A 19,516-nucleotide genomic window follows, 5' to 3' on the forward strand; every position below is an offset into this window, starting at 1 on the left:
TGCCTTGGTCGTTCTGTCTGTGCCTGCCTTTCTGGTCTGTCGGTCTGCCTTGGTCGTTCTGTCTGTGCCTGCCTTTCTGGTCTGTCGGTCTGCCTTGGTCATTCTGTCTGTGCCTGCCTTTCTGGTCTGTCTCTCTGCCTTGGTCGTTCTGTCTGTGCCTGCCTTTCTGGTCTGTCTCTCTGCCTTGGTCGTTCTGTCTGTGCCTGCCTTTCTGGTCTGTCTCTCTGCCTTGGTCGTTCTGTCTGTGCCTGCCTTTCTGGTCTGTCGGTCTGTCTCGGCCATTCTGTCTGTTTCTTTCTAGTCAGTCTGTCTACCTGTCTGGTAAGTCGGTCTGTCTCTGCCTGGCCGGTCTGTCTGTCTGGTCAGTCTGTCTGCCTGTCCGGTCAGCCTGTCGGGTCGGTCTGGGTCATTCTGTCTGTGTCTGCCTAGTTGGTCTGTGTGTCTGGTAAGTCTGCCTGTCTGGTCGGCCTGTCTGGTTGGTCAGTCTACCTTTCTGGTCAGTCTGTCTGTCTCTGCCTGTCTGGTCGATCTGTCTGTTTCTTTCTGTCTGGTTGGTCTGTCTGCCTTTCCGGTCGATTGTTCCGTCTGTCTGCCTTTCTGGTCGGCCTGTCTGGTCGGCCGGTCTCGGTCGTTCAGTCTGTGTCCGTCTAGTCGGTCTGTGTGTCTGGTCAGTCTGCCTGTCTGATAAGTCCGTCCGTATCTGTAAATCTGGTCAGTCTGTCCGGTCTGTCTGTCTGTCTGTCTGCCTTTCCGGTTGGTCTGTCTGTCTGCTCTTCCGGTCTGCCTGTCTGGTCCATCTCGGTCTGTCTCGGTCTGTCTGGTCAGTCTGTCTGTCTCTGCCTGTCTGTTTGGTCTGCCTGTCTGTCTGGTCAGTCTGTCTGTCTCTGCCTGTCTGTTTGGTCTGCCTGTCTGTCTGGTCAGTCTGTCTGTCTCTGCCTGTCTGTTTGGTCTGCCTGTCTGTCTGGTCAGTCTGTCTGTCTCTGCCTGTCTGTTTGGTCTGCCTGCCTGTCTGGTCAGTCTGTCTTAATTATGTTCACTCATCTCATAAATACAAGATTTACAGCAGGATTAAAGGCAGCATAGTACAGGATGATAAACGACAGCGTAGGCATGCATCAAATCCTACACATCCACACCTTTACACAATACCTGCGACTGGACCGGACGGTCCGATAAACTGCCAAGAGCCCTCACGTCAGGCGTGGCAGCAGGAAGTGACATCACAATTGCTTACAAATCCACTGTACTAACTTTTACTTTAAAGGCAGTAAAAAAAGGAACAGAATGGGGGAGACTTACCTGAGGGAATATTTGACATGCTTGATGTAGAACGGCTCTGCAGGACTTAAGAATCTCAGCTGTAAGTCAATTAAAGAAGCTCAAAATCAATCACATGCAACATCTACAGCAGCAGCAGTGATATTTACCCATAATGCATTTCCCATTAGCAGCAGTGCCAGTTAGATCTGATCCTGCATTCACATTAGCAGCACAGTGGACGACATTGATCGATATTAAGGGTAAAGTTGCATAGTGTGAATAATAAAGCATCCTGAGCACCTGTTGAACCTTCACATTTTATTCAGGATGGGACACAACACATTTCAGATGTTACAAAAAATTATTAACTCATTTAGAATTTGACTTACACTTATTTACATTTTACACAGCGTCCCAACTTTTTTTGGAACTGGGGTCGTATAGTATTATGATAAATACACACACTCCTCCTCCCACCCCCACATACACATTCTACCTATCTGTCTATCTATACATCCATCTATCTATCTCTACCTACCTACCAACCAACCAACCAAAACCTACCTACCAACCAACCAACCAACCAACCAACCAAAACCTACCTACCTACCTTTTTACCTACCAACCAACCAAAACCTACCTACCAACCAACACCTACCTACCAACCAACCAACCAACCCCTACCTACCTACCTTTTTACCTACCTACCAACCAACCAAAACCTACCTACCTACATTTTTACCTACCAACCAACCAACCAACCAAAACCTACCTACCTACCTACCAACCAACCAACCCCTACCTACCTTTTTACCTACCTACCAACCAACCAAAACCTACCTACCTACCTTTTTACCTACCTACCTACCTACCTTTTTACCTACCTACCAACTCTATCTATCCATCCATCCATCCATCCATCCATCCATCCATCCATCTTTCTATCTCTCTCTACCTACCTACCAACCAACCAAAACCTACCTACCTACCAACCAACCCCTACCTACCTACCTTTTTACCTACCTAACAACCAACCAAAACCTACCTACCTACCTTTTTACCTACCTACCTACCAACACCTACCTACCTAACCAACCTACATCTATCTATCTATCTATCTATCTATCTATCTATCTATCTATCTATCTATCTATCTATCTATCTATCTATCTATCTATCTATCTATCCTACCAAATCTATCTACCTACCAAATCTATCTATCTATCCATCCATCCATCAATCCATCCATCTATCTATCTCTACCTACCTACCAACCAACCAACCAAAACCTACCTACCAACCAACACCTACCTACCTACCAACCAACACCTATCTATCTATCTATCTATCTATCTATCTATCTATCTATCTATCTATCTAACCTACCAAATCTATCTACCTACCAAATCTATCTATCTATCCATCCATCCATCCATCCATCCATCAATCCATCCATCTATCTATCTCTACCTACCTACCAACCAACCAACCAAAACCTACCTACCAACCAACACCTACCTACCTACCAACCAACACCTATCTATCTATCTATCTATCTATCTATCTATCTATCTATCTATCTATCTATCTATCTTTTTACCTACCTACCAACCAACCAACACCTACCCAACCTATCTATCTATCTATCTATCTATCTATCTATCTATCTATCTATCTATCTATCTATCTATCTATCTATCTATCTATCTATCTACCTACCTACCTACCTACCTACCTACCTACCTACCAAAACCTACCTACCTACCAACCAAACAACACCTACCTACCTTTTTACCTACCTACCTACCTACCTACCAACCAACACCTACCTTTTTACCTACCTACCTACCAACCAACCAACACCTACCTACCTTTTTACCTACCTACCTACCTACCTACCTACCAACCAACACCTACCTTTTTACCTACCTACCTACCAACCAACCAACACCTACCTACCTTTTTACCTACCTACCTTTTTACCTACCTACCTACCTACCAACCAACACCTACCTACCTATTTACCTACCTACCTATTTACCTACCTACCAACAAACCAACACCTACCTAACTTTTTACCTACCTACCTACCAACCAACACCTACCTTTTTACCTACCTACCTACCAACCAACACCTACCTAATCAATCAATCAATCAATCAATCAACCTACCTACCTACCTACCTACCTACCTACCTTTTTTACCAACCAAATCCATCCATCCATCCTACCAACCAACCAACCAACCAACCAACCAACCAACCAACCAAATCTATCTATCCATCCAACCCTCCATCCATCCATCCACCCACAACAGCAAAGTTAAGCTGTCACAGTAAACATGTGATTGTAATTTTATTAATCGAGTACAGACGATCTGCACTAAATGTTTATAGTCTGTAATAAAGGTTTAGTTCCAGTGTTAGTACAACTCAAGATGCAGTTTTATTTCTTGATTTTCACCATGCGTGTATTATTCAGTAAAAAAAACTAAAACAAAGCCTGCTGTCCACCTACCTCATGAGTGTTAGACGAGTTATTGCGGAAGTTCACCTTCAGCGTGCTGACCTCACCGACGCGTGTGGCCGGGAACGTGTAGAGGCTCTGAGGGGCGTACACTCCTCTCCTGGGGGGCTCGGCACTTAAGGAATGACACAGGGAAAACAGTCATGATATAAAGCAGAGTTTCTTAATGTAGTGGTCTGACCCACTGGAGAAGCCTATAGGCCTAACTGAAACCAAAGTGTAAAACATGACGTTAAAATCCTAATAAATATACGGTACAGTATTGTAACTGGTCCATTCATGACAGAAACGGTAGTCATGGACAATTTAGTGTCTCCAATTCACCTCCACACGGAAAGGATTGTATCATAAACAGTAATACTGGTCACTCATCTTCATTACTATGATATTGTATTGCATTCCACTGGGCTAAAGGCAGGAAACACCTAGGAGCCCCGGAGCTAGGGCAATTTTGTAGCTCCAGTTAACCCAACTGCACGTCTTTGGACTGTGGGAGGAAACCGGAGCTCCCGGAGGAAACCCACACAGACACCAAATCCACACAGAAAGGACCCGGACCGCCCCACCTGGGAACTGCTGTGAGGTGAAAGTTCTACCCACAGAGCCGCCCTACAGGAAGGGCAACTAATTAAGTGGAAAATGACAGAGGAGTCACAATTGTAACCTAGTACTATATTATATTGTATTGTATGTCTATACAATATACTATGTATTGTATTTTATGTCTAATTGTAGTTAGATTCAGGTGACGCCTGCACTGATCTCTTCAGTATAATACGAATGACTAATCTGACTAATATTAGTTATTTAATTCCCAGCATTACCAGAATGAAACGGCACTTACTTGGTCTTGGTGCCTGCAGGCTCGACCCTCCTCCTGCTCTTCACGTTGGCGTCTGTTCGTACCAGAGTGCTCTGCTCTTTAAGGACGAGCCCTGCACCAGCCCTCACGCCCTACATAAAAGTTCATTTTGAGTTAAGAAAGTCTCAAAAGGCACCGCGTCATATCAAACAGTTCGTCTCATTTGAGGCGCTCTGAAAATATCCCCGGCAAACCGGCTCAAAATTCAATCGGGTCAACTTGATTAAAAGATGTATTGTAGTTCTACAATTACTGACTGTAGTCCATCTGTTTCTTCTGTTCAATGGTCAGGACCACCACAGAGCAGGTATTATTGAGGTGGTGGATCAGCGTGTTGTGCTGGTACGAGTGGATCAGACACAGCAGCGCTGCTGGAGTTTTTAAACACCTCACCGTCACTGCTGGACTGACAATCGTCCACCGACCAAAAACATCCAGCCTACAGCGCCCTGTGACCACTGATGAAGGTCTAGAAGATGAGCGACTGAAACAGCAGCAATAGATGAGCGATCGTCTCTGACTTTACATCTACAAGGTGGACCGACTAGGTAGGAGTGTCTGATAGAGTGGACAGTGAGTGGACACTGCTGTGTCTGATCCACTCGTACCAGCACAACACACACCAACACACCACCACCATGTCAGTGTCACTGCAGTGCTGAGAATGATCCACCACCTAAATAATACCTGCTCTGTGGGGGTCCTGACCATTGATGAACAGGGTGAAAGGGGGGTAACACAGCATGCAGAGAAACAGATTTATCGGTGTATAAAATATAAGTAATGTATAAGAATCCTCACGGTGCCACAGAGCTGGAAGCGGACGCGGCTCTTCTGCTGTGGTTTGGACACTGGGTGGCACTCCAGATCCCAGAACTGCGCATAGTCTCCCCCGTCCCGCGGGAGAAAAGTGACCGGGACCTTAAACAAACCAAAAGAAACAAATATAAGCTCCACTGGTACAGTATGGAACACAGTGAGCAGAAATAATGTATTTCTTTAATACTGTTTTGTTTACCAGTAACTTGTCGTTGAGCCCTAGAATCCCAGACATTTTTTCACATCTAAATGCTGTATACGTGGCCCGATAAACATCCCCGCTGCCATCGACACCCTGATATGGCATTAGGAAAACATGTTAGCCCGACAGAAGTGGGGACATATTCAAATACTACATTATTACTAATAATTAATAATAACAACAATACCTTTACATAAGGAGGTGCAAAAGAAGAAAGGTACCACCTAACTTCTTCCCCATGGTTCTCCACCTCCAAAAGACATTCTGGAAATAGAAAGACGGGGGCAGGAGGGTTAAAAACCAGGAACGCACACTTGCACACGAGCTTGTCGGACGTCCCATTTTAAAAAAAACGAACGTCGTTTCATGTTCATGTTCCCGTTTAGATTGGCTTGCAGCCTCTCTAGAAGAGCTGCTGGTTATTTCTTATTACCTGACGACTCTCCAGAGCAGCTGGGAGGAAACACCAGCGTGCGGTTCTTAATTTCCACCTGGGTCTGTGGGCTGCCGAGCTGGGGTCTAACACCCGGGCCCACCGGGGTCACTGTCTGGGGAGGCAGGGGGCACAGCGAGCGCTCCGAGGACGGACCGGCGGTGGAGGTGTCCATAGCAAGGTCCTGACGAATCTGCACCTTAATGAACTGCAACGAGGTCCGATTAAAATATCGTCAGGAATTTGTCGTTTCTTTAACAGGACGTCGAGGATGGGGGGGGGTTAGTACCTTCTGTTGGTCGTCACACTGGACGTAGATCTGTCCACTCCAGGGAAGCAGGGAAGGTCTGGTAGCCAGGGAGGGGTTCGGGCTGATGAGAATCTGTAGGTGACTCCTGTACAGATGAAAGACGTGTTATACTAGAGGCTGACACTATATTAAGTAATGATTTTAACATGTATTTGTGTGTGTGCGTGTGTAATCATCATACTGGGGCTCGATGACTCCGTGTTGAGGGGTGATGGTCAGGCAGTGCGCAGGCCAGGACAGCTCGAAGCTCAGCACCCGGTCCGTACGGTTCAGGAGCCGCACATGCCCGGTATCAGCTGCACTGTCTACAATCAAACCACAACATACATTTCATTACACGCTGCCACTAACATGGAATGAATAAAGGCGCATTCACACGAGAAGCGTTCGCTGCCGTTTCCCATGGAGTGTGGCGGTGATTTTTGCCTCCTCCAATGAAACAAACTGTTATAACGATATGAGGCAGTAAAAGTGAGGAATTTCATTAGTGGAGGAACTTATGATCAGTAATAATGAAGAGAAGTTTAGTGCTCCTGTCTCCTGCTTTTACTACATTAAACCACGTTAAGCTTTATTATTAACCAGAAGCGTTTTATGCCTAGTTCACACTACACGATTTTTGCCCTGATTTTCGCTCGGCGGCCGGTCGGCGATTGATTTTCCGGGTCGGGAGCGACTCGGCGTTCGCTCGGCGATCAAAACTCGGCTCGCCTAGCACGCCAGATATCTGATCTCAGACGGGCAACTGGGAATGAGTGACATGTCGAACAGCCAATGAGAACGCAGGATACAGCGTGAGGGGAAATGCAGGAGAGGACAGGGGACTAATTAATATCGTTTATATCAGGATACACCGGCACACACGCGTTTTTTTTACAGTATTTCTGATTCGATCGTCCTCTACAAAACATAACACCCACGCTGCATTGCAAAACTTACTACAGAACAAGCCATATACTGTTCGTGTTGCCAAATCCACTCATTCATTTATTTTTCCTCCTTGATATTACGCTGCACATCAGCGCACGAACACTTCGATCGCTCGCTACTTGTTGACGTTCATTTTTTTGGACGTGGTGTCATTAAACTTCTCGTCACTTCTCACGTGTGTTTTTGAGACCAGAGAAGCTCGTCTGCGATTCCAGTTGGTGATGGATGGTGTAGTGTGAGACCCCCTATCGCCGATCAGTCGTGTAGTGTGAAATATACACCGACTGAAAGACTCCCGAGTGCAGGAGATTCAGTCGTGTAGCGTGAACTGTACAGCGACCTGACCACTTGGAAAGTCGTGTAGTGTGAACTTGGCATTAGACTCTCTCAGAAAAGCTGATTCCCACAGTTTCTCAGAAGCTCGAGCTGTAACACAAGTTTAAAAGTGAAACAGGGAGGAGAATCCAGATAAACACAGATACACGTGGAGCTGTAACCCTGGATCTGACGCTTATTCCACACTGATGCAGATTCAGCTCGGATTCACACAAACTGTTCAGGATTTTGGCACCAACACGGACACCCTGTGTTTATAAGTGCACTATGTAAATAATAAATAAACGTATGTGACTCACTGATGCTGGGTGCCGTAAGCACCAACTGTTCAGGCTGGATGTGCCACGTGTTCCCTACAGAAGGCTCGATCCGTTTCATCGCGCCTTCCGACACGCACAGCGACGGCCCTTTCACCGGCAGCACATCCAACGAGACGTTACTGAAGTGTCGCTCTGACGTCCCCAAAACGCTAAAAGAAAACACCATGTAAAAAACACCATGTAAATCATAACCAGTTATATAAACAAACGATCAAAGAATTTCCCCTTTCGTCAACTGACATAAGAAAACAAAACACCAGGGAGCTTAGATAAAACATGCAGGCACACCAGAGCACCTATAGGGACAACAGTCGGCTCGTTCGAGAGCGGTTTCCTTATAACCGCTGCAATTACGACCTCTGCTGACTGATCAATGGCACTGCACAGAGACGGGGGGATAATGGAGACCAGTGCATGACTCTTGACCTACACATCTGCCAGGACCTTCCTACATTACTACGAGGCTTCTTCAAAAACTATTATTAAGATTTTCCAAAACAAACTCCATCACTTTTCTACATCGTCGCCTTCCGATGTATTTTTCCAGTGTCGTACCAGCTTTTAAATGCCATCAGTTGAGCGTGTAGCCACTGATGAAGCGCTGCTTTCACATCACATGAAAATCTTCTTCCCCTTAAAGCTTCTTTGAGCGTCCAAACAGGTGGAAATCAGATGGAGCTAAATCCAGATAAGCGTCTCTCAGACACGAGCGGTTACTCCCCCTAGTACTACTACACCCTCACCGCTTATAACCAACATATAAAAGTAAGGAAACTTTTTAAAGATTCTCGTCTGTCACGCATCAACACAACAGCAATAGTGAGACATGAAATATATGTACACCGTTTGAATAAAAGCGTCCGCTAAATGCCAAAAAGAATGTAAATATAATGAAACTAGGAATCGATAGGCAGCATACAGGTGTCTTTAGCACAAGCAGTGCCATGACGTTTATGAACCGAACACCTGGCAACCCTGGTCAGACTCAATCTGCCTTTATACGGTGTTTGTACATTTCTTCCAAAGCAGAATTTCATTATTAATTTAGGAGCTGGTTCAATCAGTAAAATAAATGACCGGCACTTTCCCTAAGCGACTAAAAACATCTGGATTAAAGATTAACGTCGCTCTTCGGCGGCGATACCTGTCCGAGTCGGTCGCCTGGTGCTGCGAGGGCCTGACGAGCTCAATTTGGTCGCTCTCCCCTGAGCCCGCGGTCTTCACTGTTCCCAGCAGTGACAGTATAACTTTACTCATGTTGCCGTAGAAGATCTGAGCCTCGTTCGGCCTCTGGGGAAGGTCATAGGCTAGAAGAAATACAAATATAAACAAAGGATTGAATATTCAGTGAGCTAAAAGTGATACGGTAATAAATAAATAAGTAAATAAATGAACTGTGGGATCGTACCTTCCTGAACCAACTCCTCTCCGAGGAAAGGCTCGTCAAACGAAACGCTCTTTAATAAACTGTTTTCTGACAACACTTTCTTTCCTGCGTCTGGTTTAATGCTCAATAACCTGGTACACAAAAACCATCATTAGAAAACTCATTAATATGCATCATGACAACATTGTTGTTATATTTGGGGGCTGCTGTGTTTTTAAAACTGTTTATAACTGATCCTTTTTAATTTCTACAACGTCTCCGTTCATAAAAGCGTTCATATGATTCCCTCAGCACTACTCGCTGTGTGCAGGACCTCAGTCGTATCTGGTCCAGTTACTGGTTGCTGGCATTAAACGCAGTCTTTAAAAATGCCGTCTGCAGCAGTCAGAGGACGATTGTAGAGCTTTCAAAGAAAAGCTCAAAGGTTTCCAACCCAAATCATCAAACGTTTGCATAGAGCAGTGTTTCTCAACCTTTTTTCAGTCACGGCACGCTTTAAAAGTATTCAAAATCTCAAGTCACCCCAGTCTAAAATGTATTAAAAAACTTGCACTCTGCCTCCCTCGGACTGTTAACACACAAAAACACTCACTACAGGGAAGAGACAGACTGTGGTTGCATTGCATTAAGCTTCAGAAAAATCCTCTCTTGTGCAGAGATGAGCCTGTGTTTGTTTCTGCTTTAAAACATACGCGCCATATGAACCAATCAGATTTAACATCATTAAAGAAGTTTATAGTTTATTTCTCAATTATTTGTCATTATACCACCAGCACTGCTCATTGTCTGCATGTTCTCTCTGTAGCTCGGTTACGGCTCTCATACTCAAACTCAAAAGAAGCTTTATTGGCATGACATTCGTATTGCCAAAGCTCAGTTACAGAGAAATAATAAAAATAACAATAAAAAAGAACAAATATATACAAAACAGTTACTTGTGCAAAAATATAAAATAGAATAAAATATTAATAATAACAATTAAAATTATAACATTTACATTAATGAGCTCTCACACACAAATTGTTATTACTACTTCATTAATGTAAATATTATAATTTTTATTGTTATTATTTTGCAGTTTCTATTAATATTTTATTCTATTTTATATTTTTTTTGCACATGTAACTGTTTTGTATATTTTTGTTCTTTCTTATTGTTATTTGTAATATTTCTCTCTAACTTGCTTTGGCAATACGAATGTCCTTATTTGTCATGCCAATAAAGCTTCTTTTGAGTTTGAGAGTTTGTGTGTGTGTGTGTGTGTGTGTGTGTGTCGCTTGCTCTCTCCGCGATACTGAAAGTGATTTGAATTTCGACAATAAACAGCTCTTATTTATTATGACTGATTGATTCCCTCTACTGATGGAAGCGGACTGGTTGAATTACCGCCGATAAGAACAGCACAGAAATATAAATATATATTATAACGGCTCTCAGAGGCACGACTCGGTTCCTTTTGTTCATTTTAAAGAGCCGTTCAATAGAATCGGATCGTTCGCGAACGACCCATCACTATAGGCGACGCACGCGACCCGCGTTGACGTTGTAGCATGGGGAAAGGGGCGTGTGAGACAAATTTAGATGTTTGAGGCGGCTAATGGAATACATTTTCATGATAAGACTTTTTTGTACTTTAAATTTTATTTCATAATATTAGTAACGTCAGAATATTTTTGACGGCACCCCTGTTGAGAAAGGCTGGCATAGACAACAAACCACCTTTTTGTTTTGTGCCAGTTTTAAGTATCACCAAACTTTTGATGGTACCACAGCAGCACCAGCGCCATGTTGCACGTCTATATTGTTTCATTACGCTTCTTAATCGTGGAGATCTTGGAACACCGTATTTCTTAGCGAGTTCAGTCAGACCGCCGCGCACTTTGCTCTTTTGGGCTCGCGGTTTGCAGAAGCGCTCAAAGCGCAAAAAGCGCCTCGTGTGAATGCGGCGTAACATTTTTGTTTACATGGCTGAGAGAATCACGTTTTCTGTATTACACGCACAATAGGATACACAAACCCAGCTTCATTAGTTTGTCGTTAGTTCAGAAAGCGAAGGAGCGTCAAAGATTGCCGTCAATACGACGCTCTGATGTTTAACTGGACGTCCCTTATATCTTAGTTCCTATCTAAGTCACGGAGCGTGAGACGAGCCTTTTCCAGTGTAATATACAATTTGCTGTGAATTTCAAAGTTTCAAAGTCAAAGCGTTCGAGTGCCTCATGTTTACTGGTTAATCTGCACTATGAGGCGTCCTAGCAATACTACGGCAGTTCAGTTAGTGATCGCTTAGTCAAAATGTCCAAGATGTTAAAGTGTAAAGCAGATAAAAACACGACTCGGGTAACTGAGTTTGGAAAACTATCAACTGATTCTTTAATGAAAACACAGACGAGTATTTTGGTATTTGAGACAGAACATGAAGCCTCGAACCGTCGCTGGATGTTCTAGGTTCACATTTAACTATCAAGGTAGCTGTGCTGTGTATCGTAGCTTCTATTCATTCTATCTATAGTGTGTAGGAACCCAGCCTGCTATTCTGAAGAACTGTTACTCACTTCCTGAACTGTTGGCGTGAGACCTCGTCTCCACAGAAGAGGCAGACCGTGGCCAGGAGAGCAGCGTGGGACTGGCAGAGAAGCTGCTCTCTACAGGAAGCCTTCAACACCACAGTCATCACCTGAAAATGAAATACTGCAGAATTAAATACAGTAACAACCTCCTTATACCGAATCAGTCTGCAAATCAAGCATATAAAACCTTTTATAATAACAGTAAACTGCATAAGTTACTGCAGGTCACCTCACCTCCTGAGTCCTTTCCTTCAGTACGAACTGTGACGGCGACAGGCTGATAACCGCCGAGTCCACGAGCGTCCGCTTCTCCAGGTCGCCGTACGGCACGGCTCGGATAAACGCGGCTCGGGAACCCGTGTTCCTCACGCACACGCACAGCTTGCTGACTCTGCCGGCCTGGATTCCGCTCAAGGTGGCCACGTAACCTTCGGAGCGCTTCCTCAGGTCCTCCAGGATTATGTTGCTCGTCCCACCGTAGCCAGAAAGCGGAATCTAAGATAATAATAAATAAAAAAAAAACACACGAAAGGCAAGGAATTAGCAGCGGAAGAAGAGAGTACGAGCGCTGGACTGGCCCTGCCTGCAGTCCTGACCTGTTAATAATAGAAAACGTGTGGAGAACTTTGAACCCTGTCGTGTTTTACACCTCAAAGACGTGTTTGCAGGAAGAACGGGACAAAATGAAATGCAGAAATGAAGTTGACCAGACAGAACATGAAATATATCTCAGCTTCATCCTGTCTGCAATTAAATAAAAGTCAAAGTAAGTAAGTTTGAGGTTGCAATCTATTTTAGATAATCATTTAGAGCAGGCAGGGGTCCATCACAGGGCATAAAAAAAACTGTACTCATTTTAAAACGGGTTAGAATAAAGTGGTTACCAAAGAGTATGAATGAATTCCTTTATTTGGCATATATACACATACACGTGTACAGTACCAATAAATTATTTTTCGGCATATCCCATATCCTTTTTTGGAAGTTGGGGTTACAGCACAGGGTCAGATATTGTACGGCTCCCCTGGAGCAGACAGGGTTTGAGGGCGGTATAGCAGAGCTAGGGCTGTGCGGTATATCGCAAACATTTATATATTCGATATTACTTTTTACTAGGGCTGTCGAAGTTAAGAAACAAAGTGCCGTTAACACAAATTCTATACAGGAAAATATTTTCCCCAATCAGGCAGTGAGTGCCATGTAGAATTACATCACGAAGACCCGCATTGTTATGTTTTGCTCTCAACCACGAAATACAAATGACACTAGTTATGTGGAGGACGTGTTTGTCTTTATTGCTTAATCCACAACTTGGAGCATCAGACTTAAACATAACACGCCGTTACCCGCTGCTCACCTGATACACATATCGGCTCAGTGACGTACAACACACAGTGGTAACGTGATACGCAGATCACATAAATGATATATATCACACTCATGATAATAATAAGCTTTTTTCTCTCTTCATTTTCCCTGACAAGTGAAAAACCAAAATATAGCAACCTTAACATTATGAGGAAGAATTTCAAAGATATTCCTTTGCAATACTTTATCATTTTAAGAATATGATACAGACTGACCAACACTATTAAGCCAAATCAGCATTGAAAATTGACTTTACTTTTAATATCCTTCTATAATGCTGGTGCTTCTTAAAACTTAATATTTTCTTTTAAACAGAAGTGTTATTTAAATGCTATTAAATTGTTTTCCAACCCAATTTGGTGGATAACCGCCCAATCTGGCAACACTTGAACGCGTTATTATTATCGCGTTAACTTCGACAGCCCTAATAAAAACGTATTCTGATATCCAGTTAGCAGCGTAGGGTTTATATAGCAGCAGGTAGAATAAGGTGAGAATAAGGTGCAAAAACAATCCAATATTGTGCAAAGATGCAAGTAACATAGTCACTAGTGTGAGTTGTCAGAACCCAGGGAACAAGACTGTGTTGATTGTGAATGAGTTTTTGTGTATGTTAGTGTATGTACACCGATCAGCCATAACATTAAAACCACCTCCTCTTAAAAAATTAATAATAAATCGTTTGACAGCCCTACTTTTTACACAATGTTGAAATTGACCATATTCTGTATATCGAGTACGCAGAGGAGGCCGAGAATACACAGATTACCATTTGAGAACGTTTAAAACGGAGCACAGAAGTGCTGCGCAGCACGCTCTCTTTTACGCATGAGCATTAAAAACAAGTCAGAGAACGACTCTTCAAACGAATGATTCACTGGAATCGAATCAGGGAGCTGTGCTCTTATCTACGGTAAAGAATCATTCGTTTCGCTCACTCTATTTTATCACGGTTTTGTGCTTAAACAACTCCATGAATCAGTGCTCATGTGTTTCGAAGATTCAGCCGTATAAACCAATCAGAGCTTCCGAATTCAGCTTTTGGGCGGAATTTCAGTTGTTATGTGCGTCATTCGGATGAGCTGGCAATGAAAAACTCTCTCTCTATTGGTTGAAGAGGTATAAGTGACAGCTTATGCCTAGTTCACACTACATGATCGGCTCTAGATGTGGCAGCTCGGAGGCAAACCGGCATTCGCTCGGCGATGGAAACTCGGCTCTCGACCGCCATGTGTGAACTGCTCGACAACTCGATCCGAGCGGCTCGCAGATCACTCTCAGGCTGAAGTAAAATATCTAGCATGTTAAATATCTGAATCAGTCGGTCGACTGGCAGCGAGTGCGGTGTCGAACTACAGCCAATGAGAACGCAGTATAAGAGGTTTGGAAACCCAGGGGAGGAGTGTAAAACATGAAACGGGGGCATAATATAGTTTCTATCAGAATACATCAGCACACACACAAGCTTTACACTATTTTTGACCTCATCGTCCACACCAAACCATAATACTCATGCTCACGCCCTCACTACAGAACAAAACAGACGATCCCTGCTGGTCGTGTTGCCAAATCCACTCGGCTATCGCGACTATCGCCGGTCAGTCATGTGGTGTGAAAACCGAACGACTTAAAAGACTCCAGTGTCGTGTAGAGTGAACTTGGCATTAGTTAACGAATTACCACTTTCAGCTTTCTGGAAACATGAAGGAAACCATTTAGAAAAGGTGGATTTTATCCCTAATGGAACAACACACGGGTATAGATTTGGTCTCAATTTGAAGAAGAGAAGCTCAGGTAAGCAGTGGATACGATTTATATATAAATGCATAAAAGTGAAGGCTCAAGTCTAAGAAAGATGGAACCATTGAAAGAATCACGTACAGTGAATTTGACTCCGGGTTGAGAAGGTCGCACGGCAGACTGTTTGATCTCCAGCTTGGCCAGCATGGCAGCGACGCGGGTCGGGGCGAACAGAAGATGAACGGCTACGTCCTCCTTGGGTTTGATCAACAGCTCCCTGCTCCGGGTCAGGCGCTCATCGGGTCCGAAAGAACTCTGCAGCTAAAAGAAAAACCCCAAACAAATGTGATTTTTATTTCTTAAATTCCTGTCCTAAAAAGCCAAAGTGAGAGAATATAGGATATGAGTTTGCTCTGACAAACAGATTCAGCTGCTGTAGGAATGAATAAATACAGAGGAAACTCGATTTAACGGACTAAAGTAGGGGCGAGCATCGGTCTGTAAAATGAGATTGTCCTTGGTTTATTTTTAGGGGAAGCAAAAATATACGAACACACATAAAGGGCCAAAGAAGTGCTAAACATGCACATATCAACATTAAAATAAACGACATTAATAGAAATGTAAATGTCATGTAAAACCTGTAAATATTCCTTTTTTTTTTTTTTAGATCTACGTATATCACTTACTGTCTACCTTCACAGTTTTCAGCAATACCTAGACACTACCTCTTTCGCTTACCGCTTCCCTCATCTTTAAAAGCCAGAACTAAGCACTAAAACTTTCAAAAATGAAGCATAAAACACAGAGAAAAAGGCGAGAACGAAGAGAGCCTCCCGACCAAAGGCCTATTACAGTAAGTCCTCGAGTTACGGCGGACTCGACATACGGCGTTTCGTGGTTACGTTGCCATCTCCTATAAATTTATTAAGAAAGTCTTGTTCCGGCGTTCCGATGTACGCCGTTTGAGACATAAAAACTAAGTTCGCACGGAAACTAGCTGGCGAGCGGAGCAAATTATTATTTTTTTTTTTTTGGCTGTTTCACTTCATTACTGTACTGTGTATGTGCTCTATGTGAGTGACGTAGATGCTTATGTAGATGGGTTCCGACTTACGGCGAAAATCGCGTTACGTCGCGTCCGTAGGAACGGATCTCCGACGTAGGTCGAGGACCTCCTGTACTCGTGTAAACAGAGAGACGTGCGCCGGCGAGCAGATAAATAATGAACTCAGAATCAGAATCAGAATACTTTATTGATCCCCGAGGGGAAATTTCAGATGTTACAGTTGCTCAGATTGTATATATGTATTAAGAATATTAAAAGGTAAGAATATATTAAAAAGTAAAGTAAAGTAAAAACGCTCTTAAAATAAAGTGGCAAAACGCTCTTAAAATACACTTAAAACGCTCTTAAAATAAAGTGGCAGATGCAGTGGTGACATATATTGCACTATTTATGATACAACTATCATATTGCACGTATTGTAAGGTCTATTACTTAAGTGAGGAGTTGTAAAGTTTGATGGCCACAGGTAGGAATGACCTCCTGTGGCGCTCCGTGGTGCTTTTGGGTGGAATGAGTCTTTGACTGAACGTGCTTCTGCGTCTTTCCAGTGTGTTGTACAGCGGGTGAGAGGTATTGTCCATAATGGACTTCAGCTTAGACAGCATCCTCCTCTCTGACACTGTCGTCAGCGAGTCCAGCTCCACACCCACCACATCACTGGCCTTACGGATCAGTTTGTTCAGTCTGTTGGCATCTGCCACCTTCAGCCTGCTGCCCCAGCATGCAACTGCATAAAGGATAGCACTCGCCACCACAGACTCATAAAAGATCTTTAGCATAGTCCTGCAGATGTTGAAAGACCTTAGCCGTCTCAAAAAGTAGAGACGACTTTGGCCCTTCCTGTAGAGGGTTTCCATGTTTTTACTCCAGTCCAGTTTATTGTCTATGTACACTCCCAGGTATTTGTAGTCCTCAACAGTGTCCACACTGACCCCATTGATGGACACAGGGGTCACCGGTGCCTTTTTTCTTCTCATGTCCACAACCAGCTCTTTTGTCTTTGTCACATTAAGCTGTAGATGGTTCAGCTCGCACCATGTGACAAAGTCCTTCACCGTAGCCCTGTACTCGTCCTCATCACCCTTGCTGATACATCCAACTATCGCTGAGTCATCAGAAAATTTCTGAAGGTGGCAGGTCTCAGTCCGATAGCTGAAGTCCGTGGTGTAGAGGGTGAAGAGGAAGGGAGAGAGAACAGTTCCCTGTGGTGTTCCGGTGTTGCTGATCACTCTGTCCGACACACCGTGCTGCAGGCGCACGTACTGAGGTCTGCCGGTCAGGTAGTCTGTAATCCAGGACACGAGGGGGGTGTCCACCTGCATCGCTGTCAGCTTCTCACCCAGAAGAGCCGGATGAATTGTGTTGAATGCACTGGAGAAGTCAAAAAACATGATCCTCACCGTGCTGGCTTGCTTGTCCAGGTGAGTATAGACTCGGTCAAGCAGGTAGATGATGGCGTCCTCAACTCCCAGACGTGGCAGGTAGGCGAACTGGAGTGGGTCTAGAAGTGGCTGGACTATGGGTCGGAGCTGGTCCAGGACTAGCCTCTCCATGGTCTTCATGATGTGGGACGTCAGTGCTACTGGTCTGTAGTCCTTGACGTCACTAGGGCGCGGCGTCTTCGGAATAGGAACGATGCAGGACGTTTTCCACAACACGGGGACACGCTGGAGACTCAGGCTCATGTTGAAGACATACTGCAGGACTCCACACAGCTGGGTGGCGCAGGCTTTAAGGACCCTGGGGGGGACCCCATCGGGGCCAGCAGCCTTGTTTGTGTGGAGTCTATTAAGCTGTCTCCTCACCTGGTCAGCAGTGATGTACACAGTAGGGGAGATTTGTGATAGGGGGTTGGAGGTGTGAGCTGGGCTATCACAGGAGGGGGGTAGACAATCAAGGATTGGAGGGAGGGTGAGTGGGGTGGGCTGCAGGGGACAGATAGCAGTGGAGTCGGGACGGGGGAGGGCAGGGCCTGCAGTGTCAAACCTGTTAAAGAACAGATTTAGTTCGTTGGCCCTTTCTTCACTGCCCTCTACTTCTCTGCTGTCGTTGGACCTGAAACCAGTGATGGTCCTCATTCCACTCCAAACCTCTCTCATGTTGTTCTGCTGTAGTTTACACTCCAGCTTTCTCTTGTAATTGTCTTTACCCTCTCTGATTGTGGTCTTTAGCTTCCCCTGGATCGTTCTCACCTCCTCTTTGTCTCCAGTTCTAAATGCCCTCTTCTTGTCGTTAAGGAGGGATTTAATGTCCTTCGTTACCCATGGTTTGTTGTTTGGGTAACACTTTACAGTCCTGGTTGGGACAATGGAGTCCACACAGAAATTTATGTAGTCTGTTATGCACTCATTGAGCCCGTCGATGTCCTCTCCGTGCGGCTCACAGAGTGCCTGCCAGTCTGTGGTCTCAAAACAGTCCTGCAGTACCTCATGAGTCCCCTCTGACCATCTCCTCACTGTCCGTGTGGTCACAGGTCGGCTCTTAATAATGGGCACATAACAGGGGCTGAGATGTACCAGGTTGTGGTCAGATCTACCCAGAGGGGGGAGGGGGGAGCAGCTGTATGCATCTTTAACATTGCAGTACAGCAGATCCAGTGTTCGCTCCTCTCTGGTGGAACAGTCCACATACTGAGTAAAGTGTGGTAGTGCCTTCGTCATAGTGACGTGGTTAAAGTCACCTGAAATGGCTATGAAGGCATTCGGGTGTTGGGTTTGGAGACGTGCTATAGATGAATGTATAGCGTCACAGGCTGATGTCGGGTTTGCCGAGGGGGGAATATAAACAGCCACCATTATGACGTGCGAGAACTCCCTCGGTAAATAATATGGTCTGAGTCCTACAGCAAGCAGTTCAAAATCGGGGCAACAGATTTGTTCCTTGATGGTTATATGACCAGGGTGACACCAGCGGTTATTAATAAGGACGGCGAGACCCCCACCTTTTCTTTTCTCGCTCGCCGCGCTGCACCGGTCAGCACGAACAGTCTGAAAACCATCGATGTAAACGATGTTATCCGGAATGTCCTGGTGTAGCCATGTCTCCGTAAAGCACATTAAACTACATTCCCGGTACTCCCGTTGACTCCTGGTTAGTGCTGTAAGTTCATCCATTTTATTCACGAGTGATCTCACGTTGCCCATAACAACGGAGGGGACGCGCGGTTTATATGCTTTTTTCTCCATAATTCGCCGTCGTCTCGCTCTCGCTTTAGCTGTGCGTTGGTTCATTCCTCCTCTGCATCCCCTGTGTGTTCGTCTCCATAATTCTGCCGGGATGTTTGTTGTAATGTCCGCTATGCCGGCCGGCTTCATCGCGATCAGCTGTTCGCGGCTGTATGCGAAACGGACATGCTTCTGCGCCGCAGTTAGTGAAAAAAGTATT

General features: G+C 44.6%; 1 protein-coding gene across 1 annotated transcript in view; it reads right to left on the reverse strand.

Moving 5' to 3' along the window:
* Positions 1 to 19,516, reverse strand: part of cep192 (centrosomal protein 192) — a 63,957-nt gene that overhangs the window by 1,845 nt on the left and 42,596 nt on the right. Inside the window, exons 33-47 of the mRNA XM_062991460.1 lie at positions 15,205 to 15,384; positions 12,190 to 12,450; positions 11,941 to 12,062; positions 9,407 to 9,516; positions 9,143 to 9,305; positions 7,978 to 8,147; positions 6,594 to 6,717; positions 6,392 to 6,497; positions 6,103 to 6,310; positions 5,857 to 5,933; positions 5,667 to 5,762; positions 5,450 to 5,569; positions 4,631 to 4,740; positions 3,778 to 3,901; positions 1,300 to 1,358 (exon numbers count right to left, since the gene is read on the reverse strand). Of these exons, the coding sequence (XP_062847530.1) occupies positions 1,300 to 1,358; positions 3,778 to 3,901; positions 4,631 to 4,740; positions 5,450 to 5,569; positions 5,667 to 5,762; positions 5,857 to 5,933; positions 6,103 to 6,310; positions 6,392 to 6,497; positions 6,594 to 6,717; positions 7,978 to 8,147; positions 9,143 to 9,305; positions 9,407 to 9,516; positions 11,941 to 12,062; positions 12,190 to 12,450; positions 15,205 to 15,384 (2,030 nt within the window). The remainder of the gene's footprint in view (positions 1 to 1,299; positions 1,359 to 3,777; positions 3,902 to 4,630; positions 4,741 to 5,449; positions 5,570 to 5,666; positions 5,763 to 5,856; positions 5,934 to 6,102; positions 6,311 to 6,391; positions 6,498 to 6,593; positions 6,718 to 7,977; positions 8,148 to 9,142; positions 9,306 to 9,406; positions 9,517 to 11,940; positions 12,063 to 12,189; positions 12,451 to 15,204; positions 15,385 to 19,516) is intronic.

The sequence above is a fragment of the Trichomycterus rosablanca genome, chromosome 3 (assembly GCF_030014385.1).
Source record: "Trichomycterus rosablanca isolate fTriRos1 chromosome 3, fTriRos1.hap1, whole genome shotgun sequence".
NCBI lineage: Eukaryota > Metazoa > Chordata > Actinopteri > Siluriformes > Trichomycteridae > Trichomycterus > Trichomycterus rosablanca.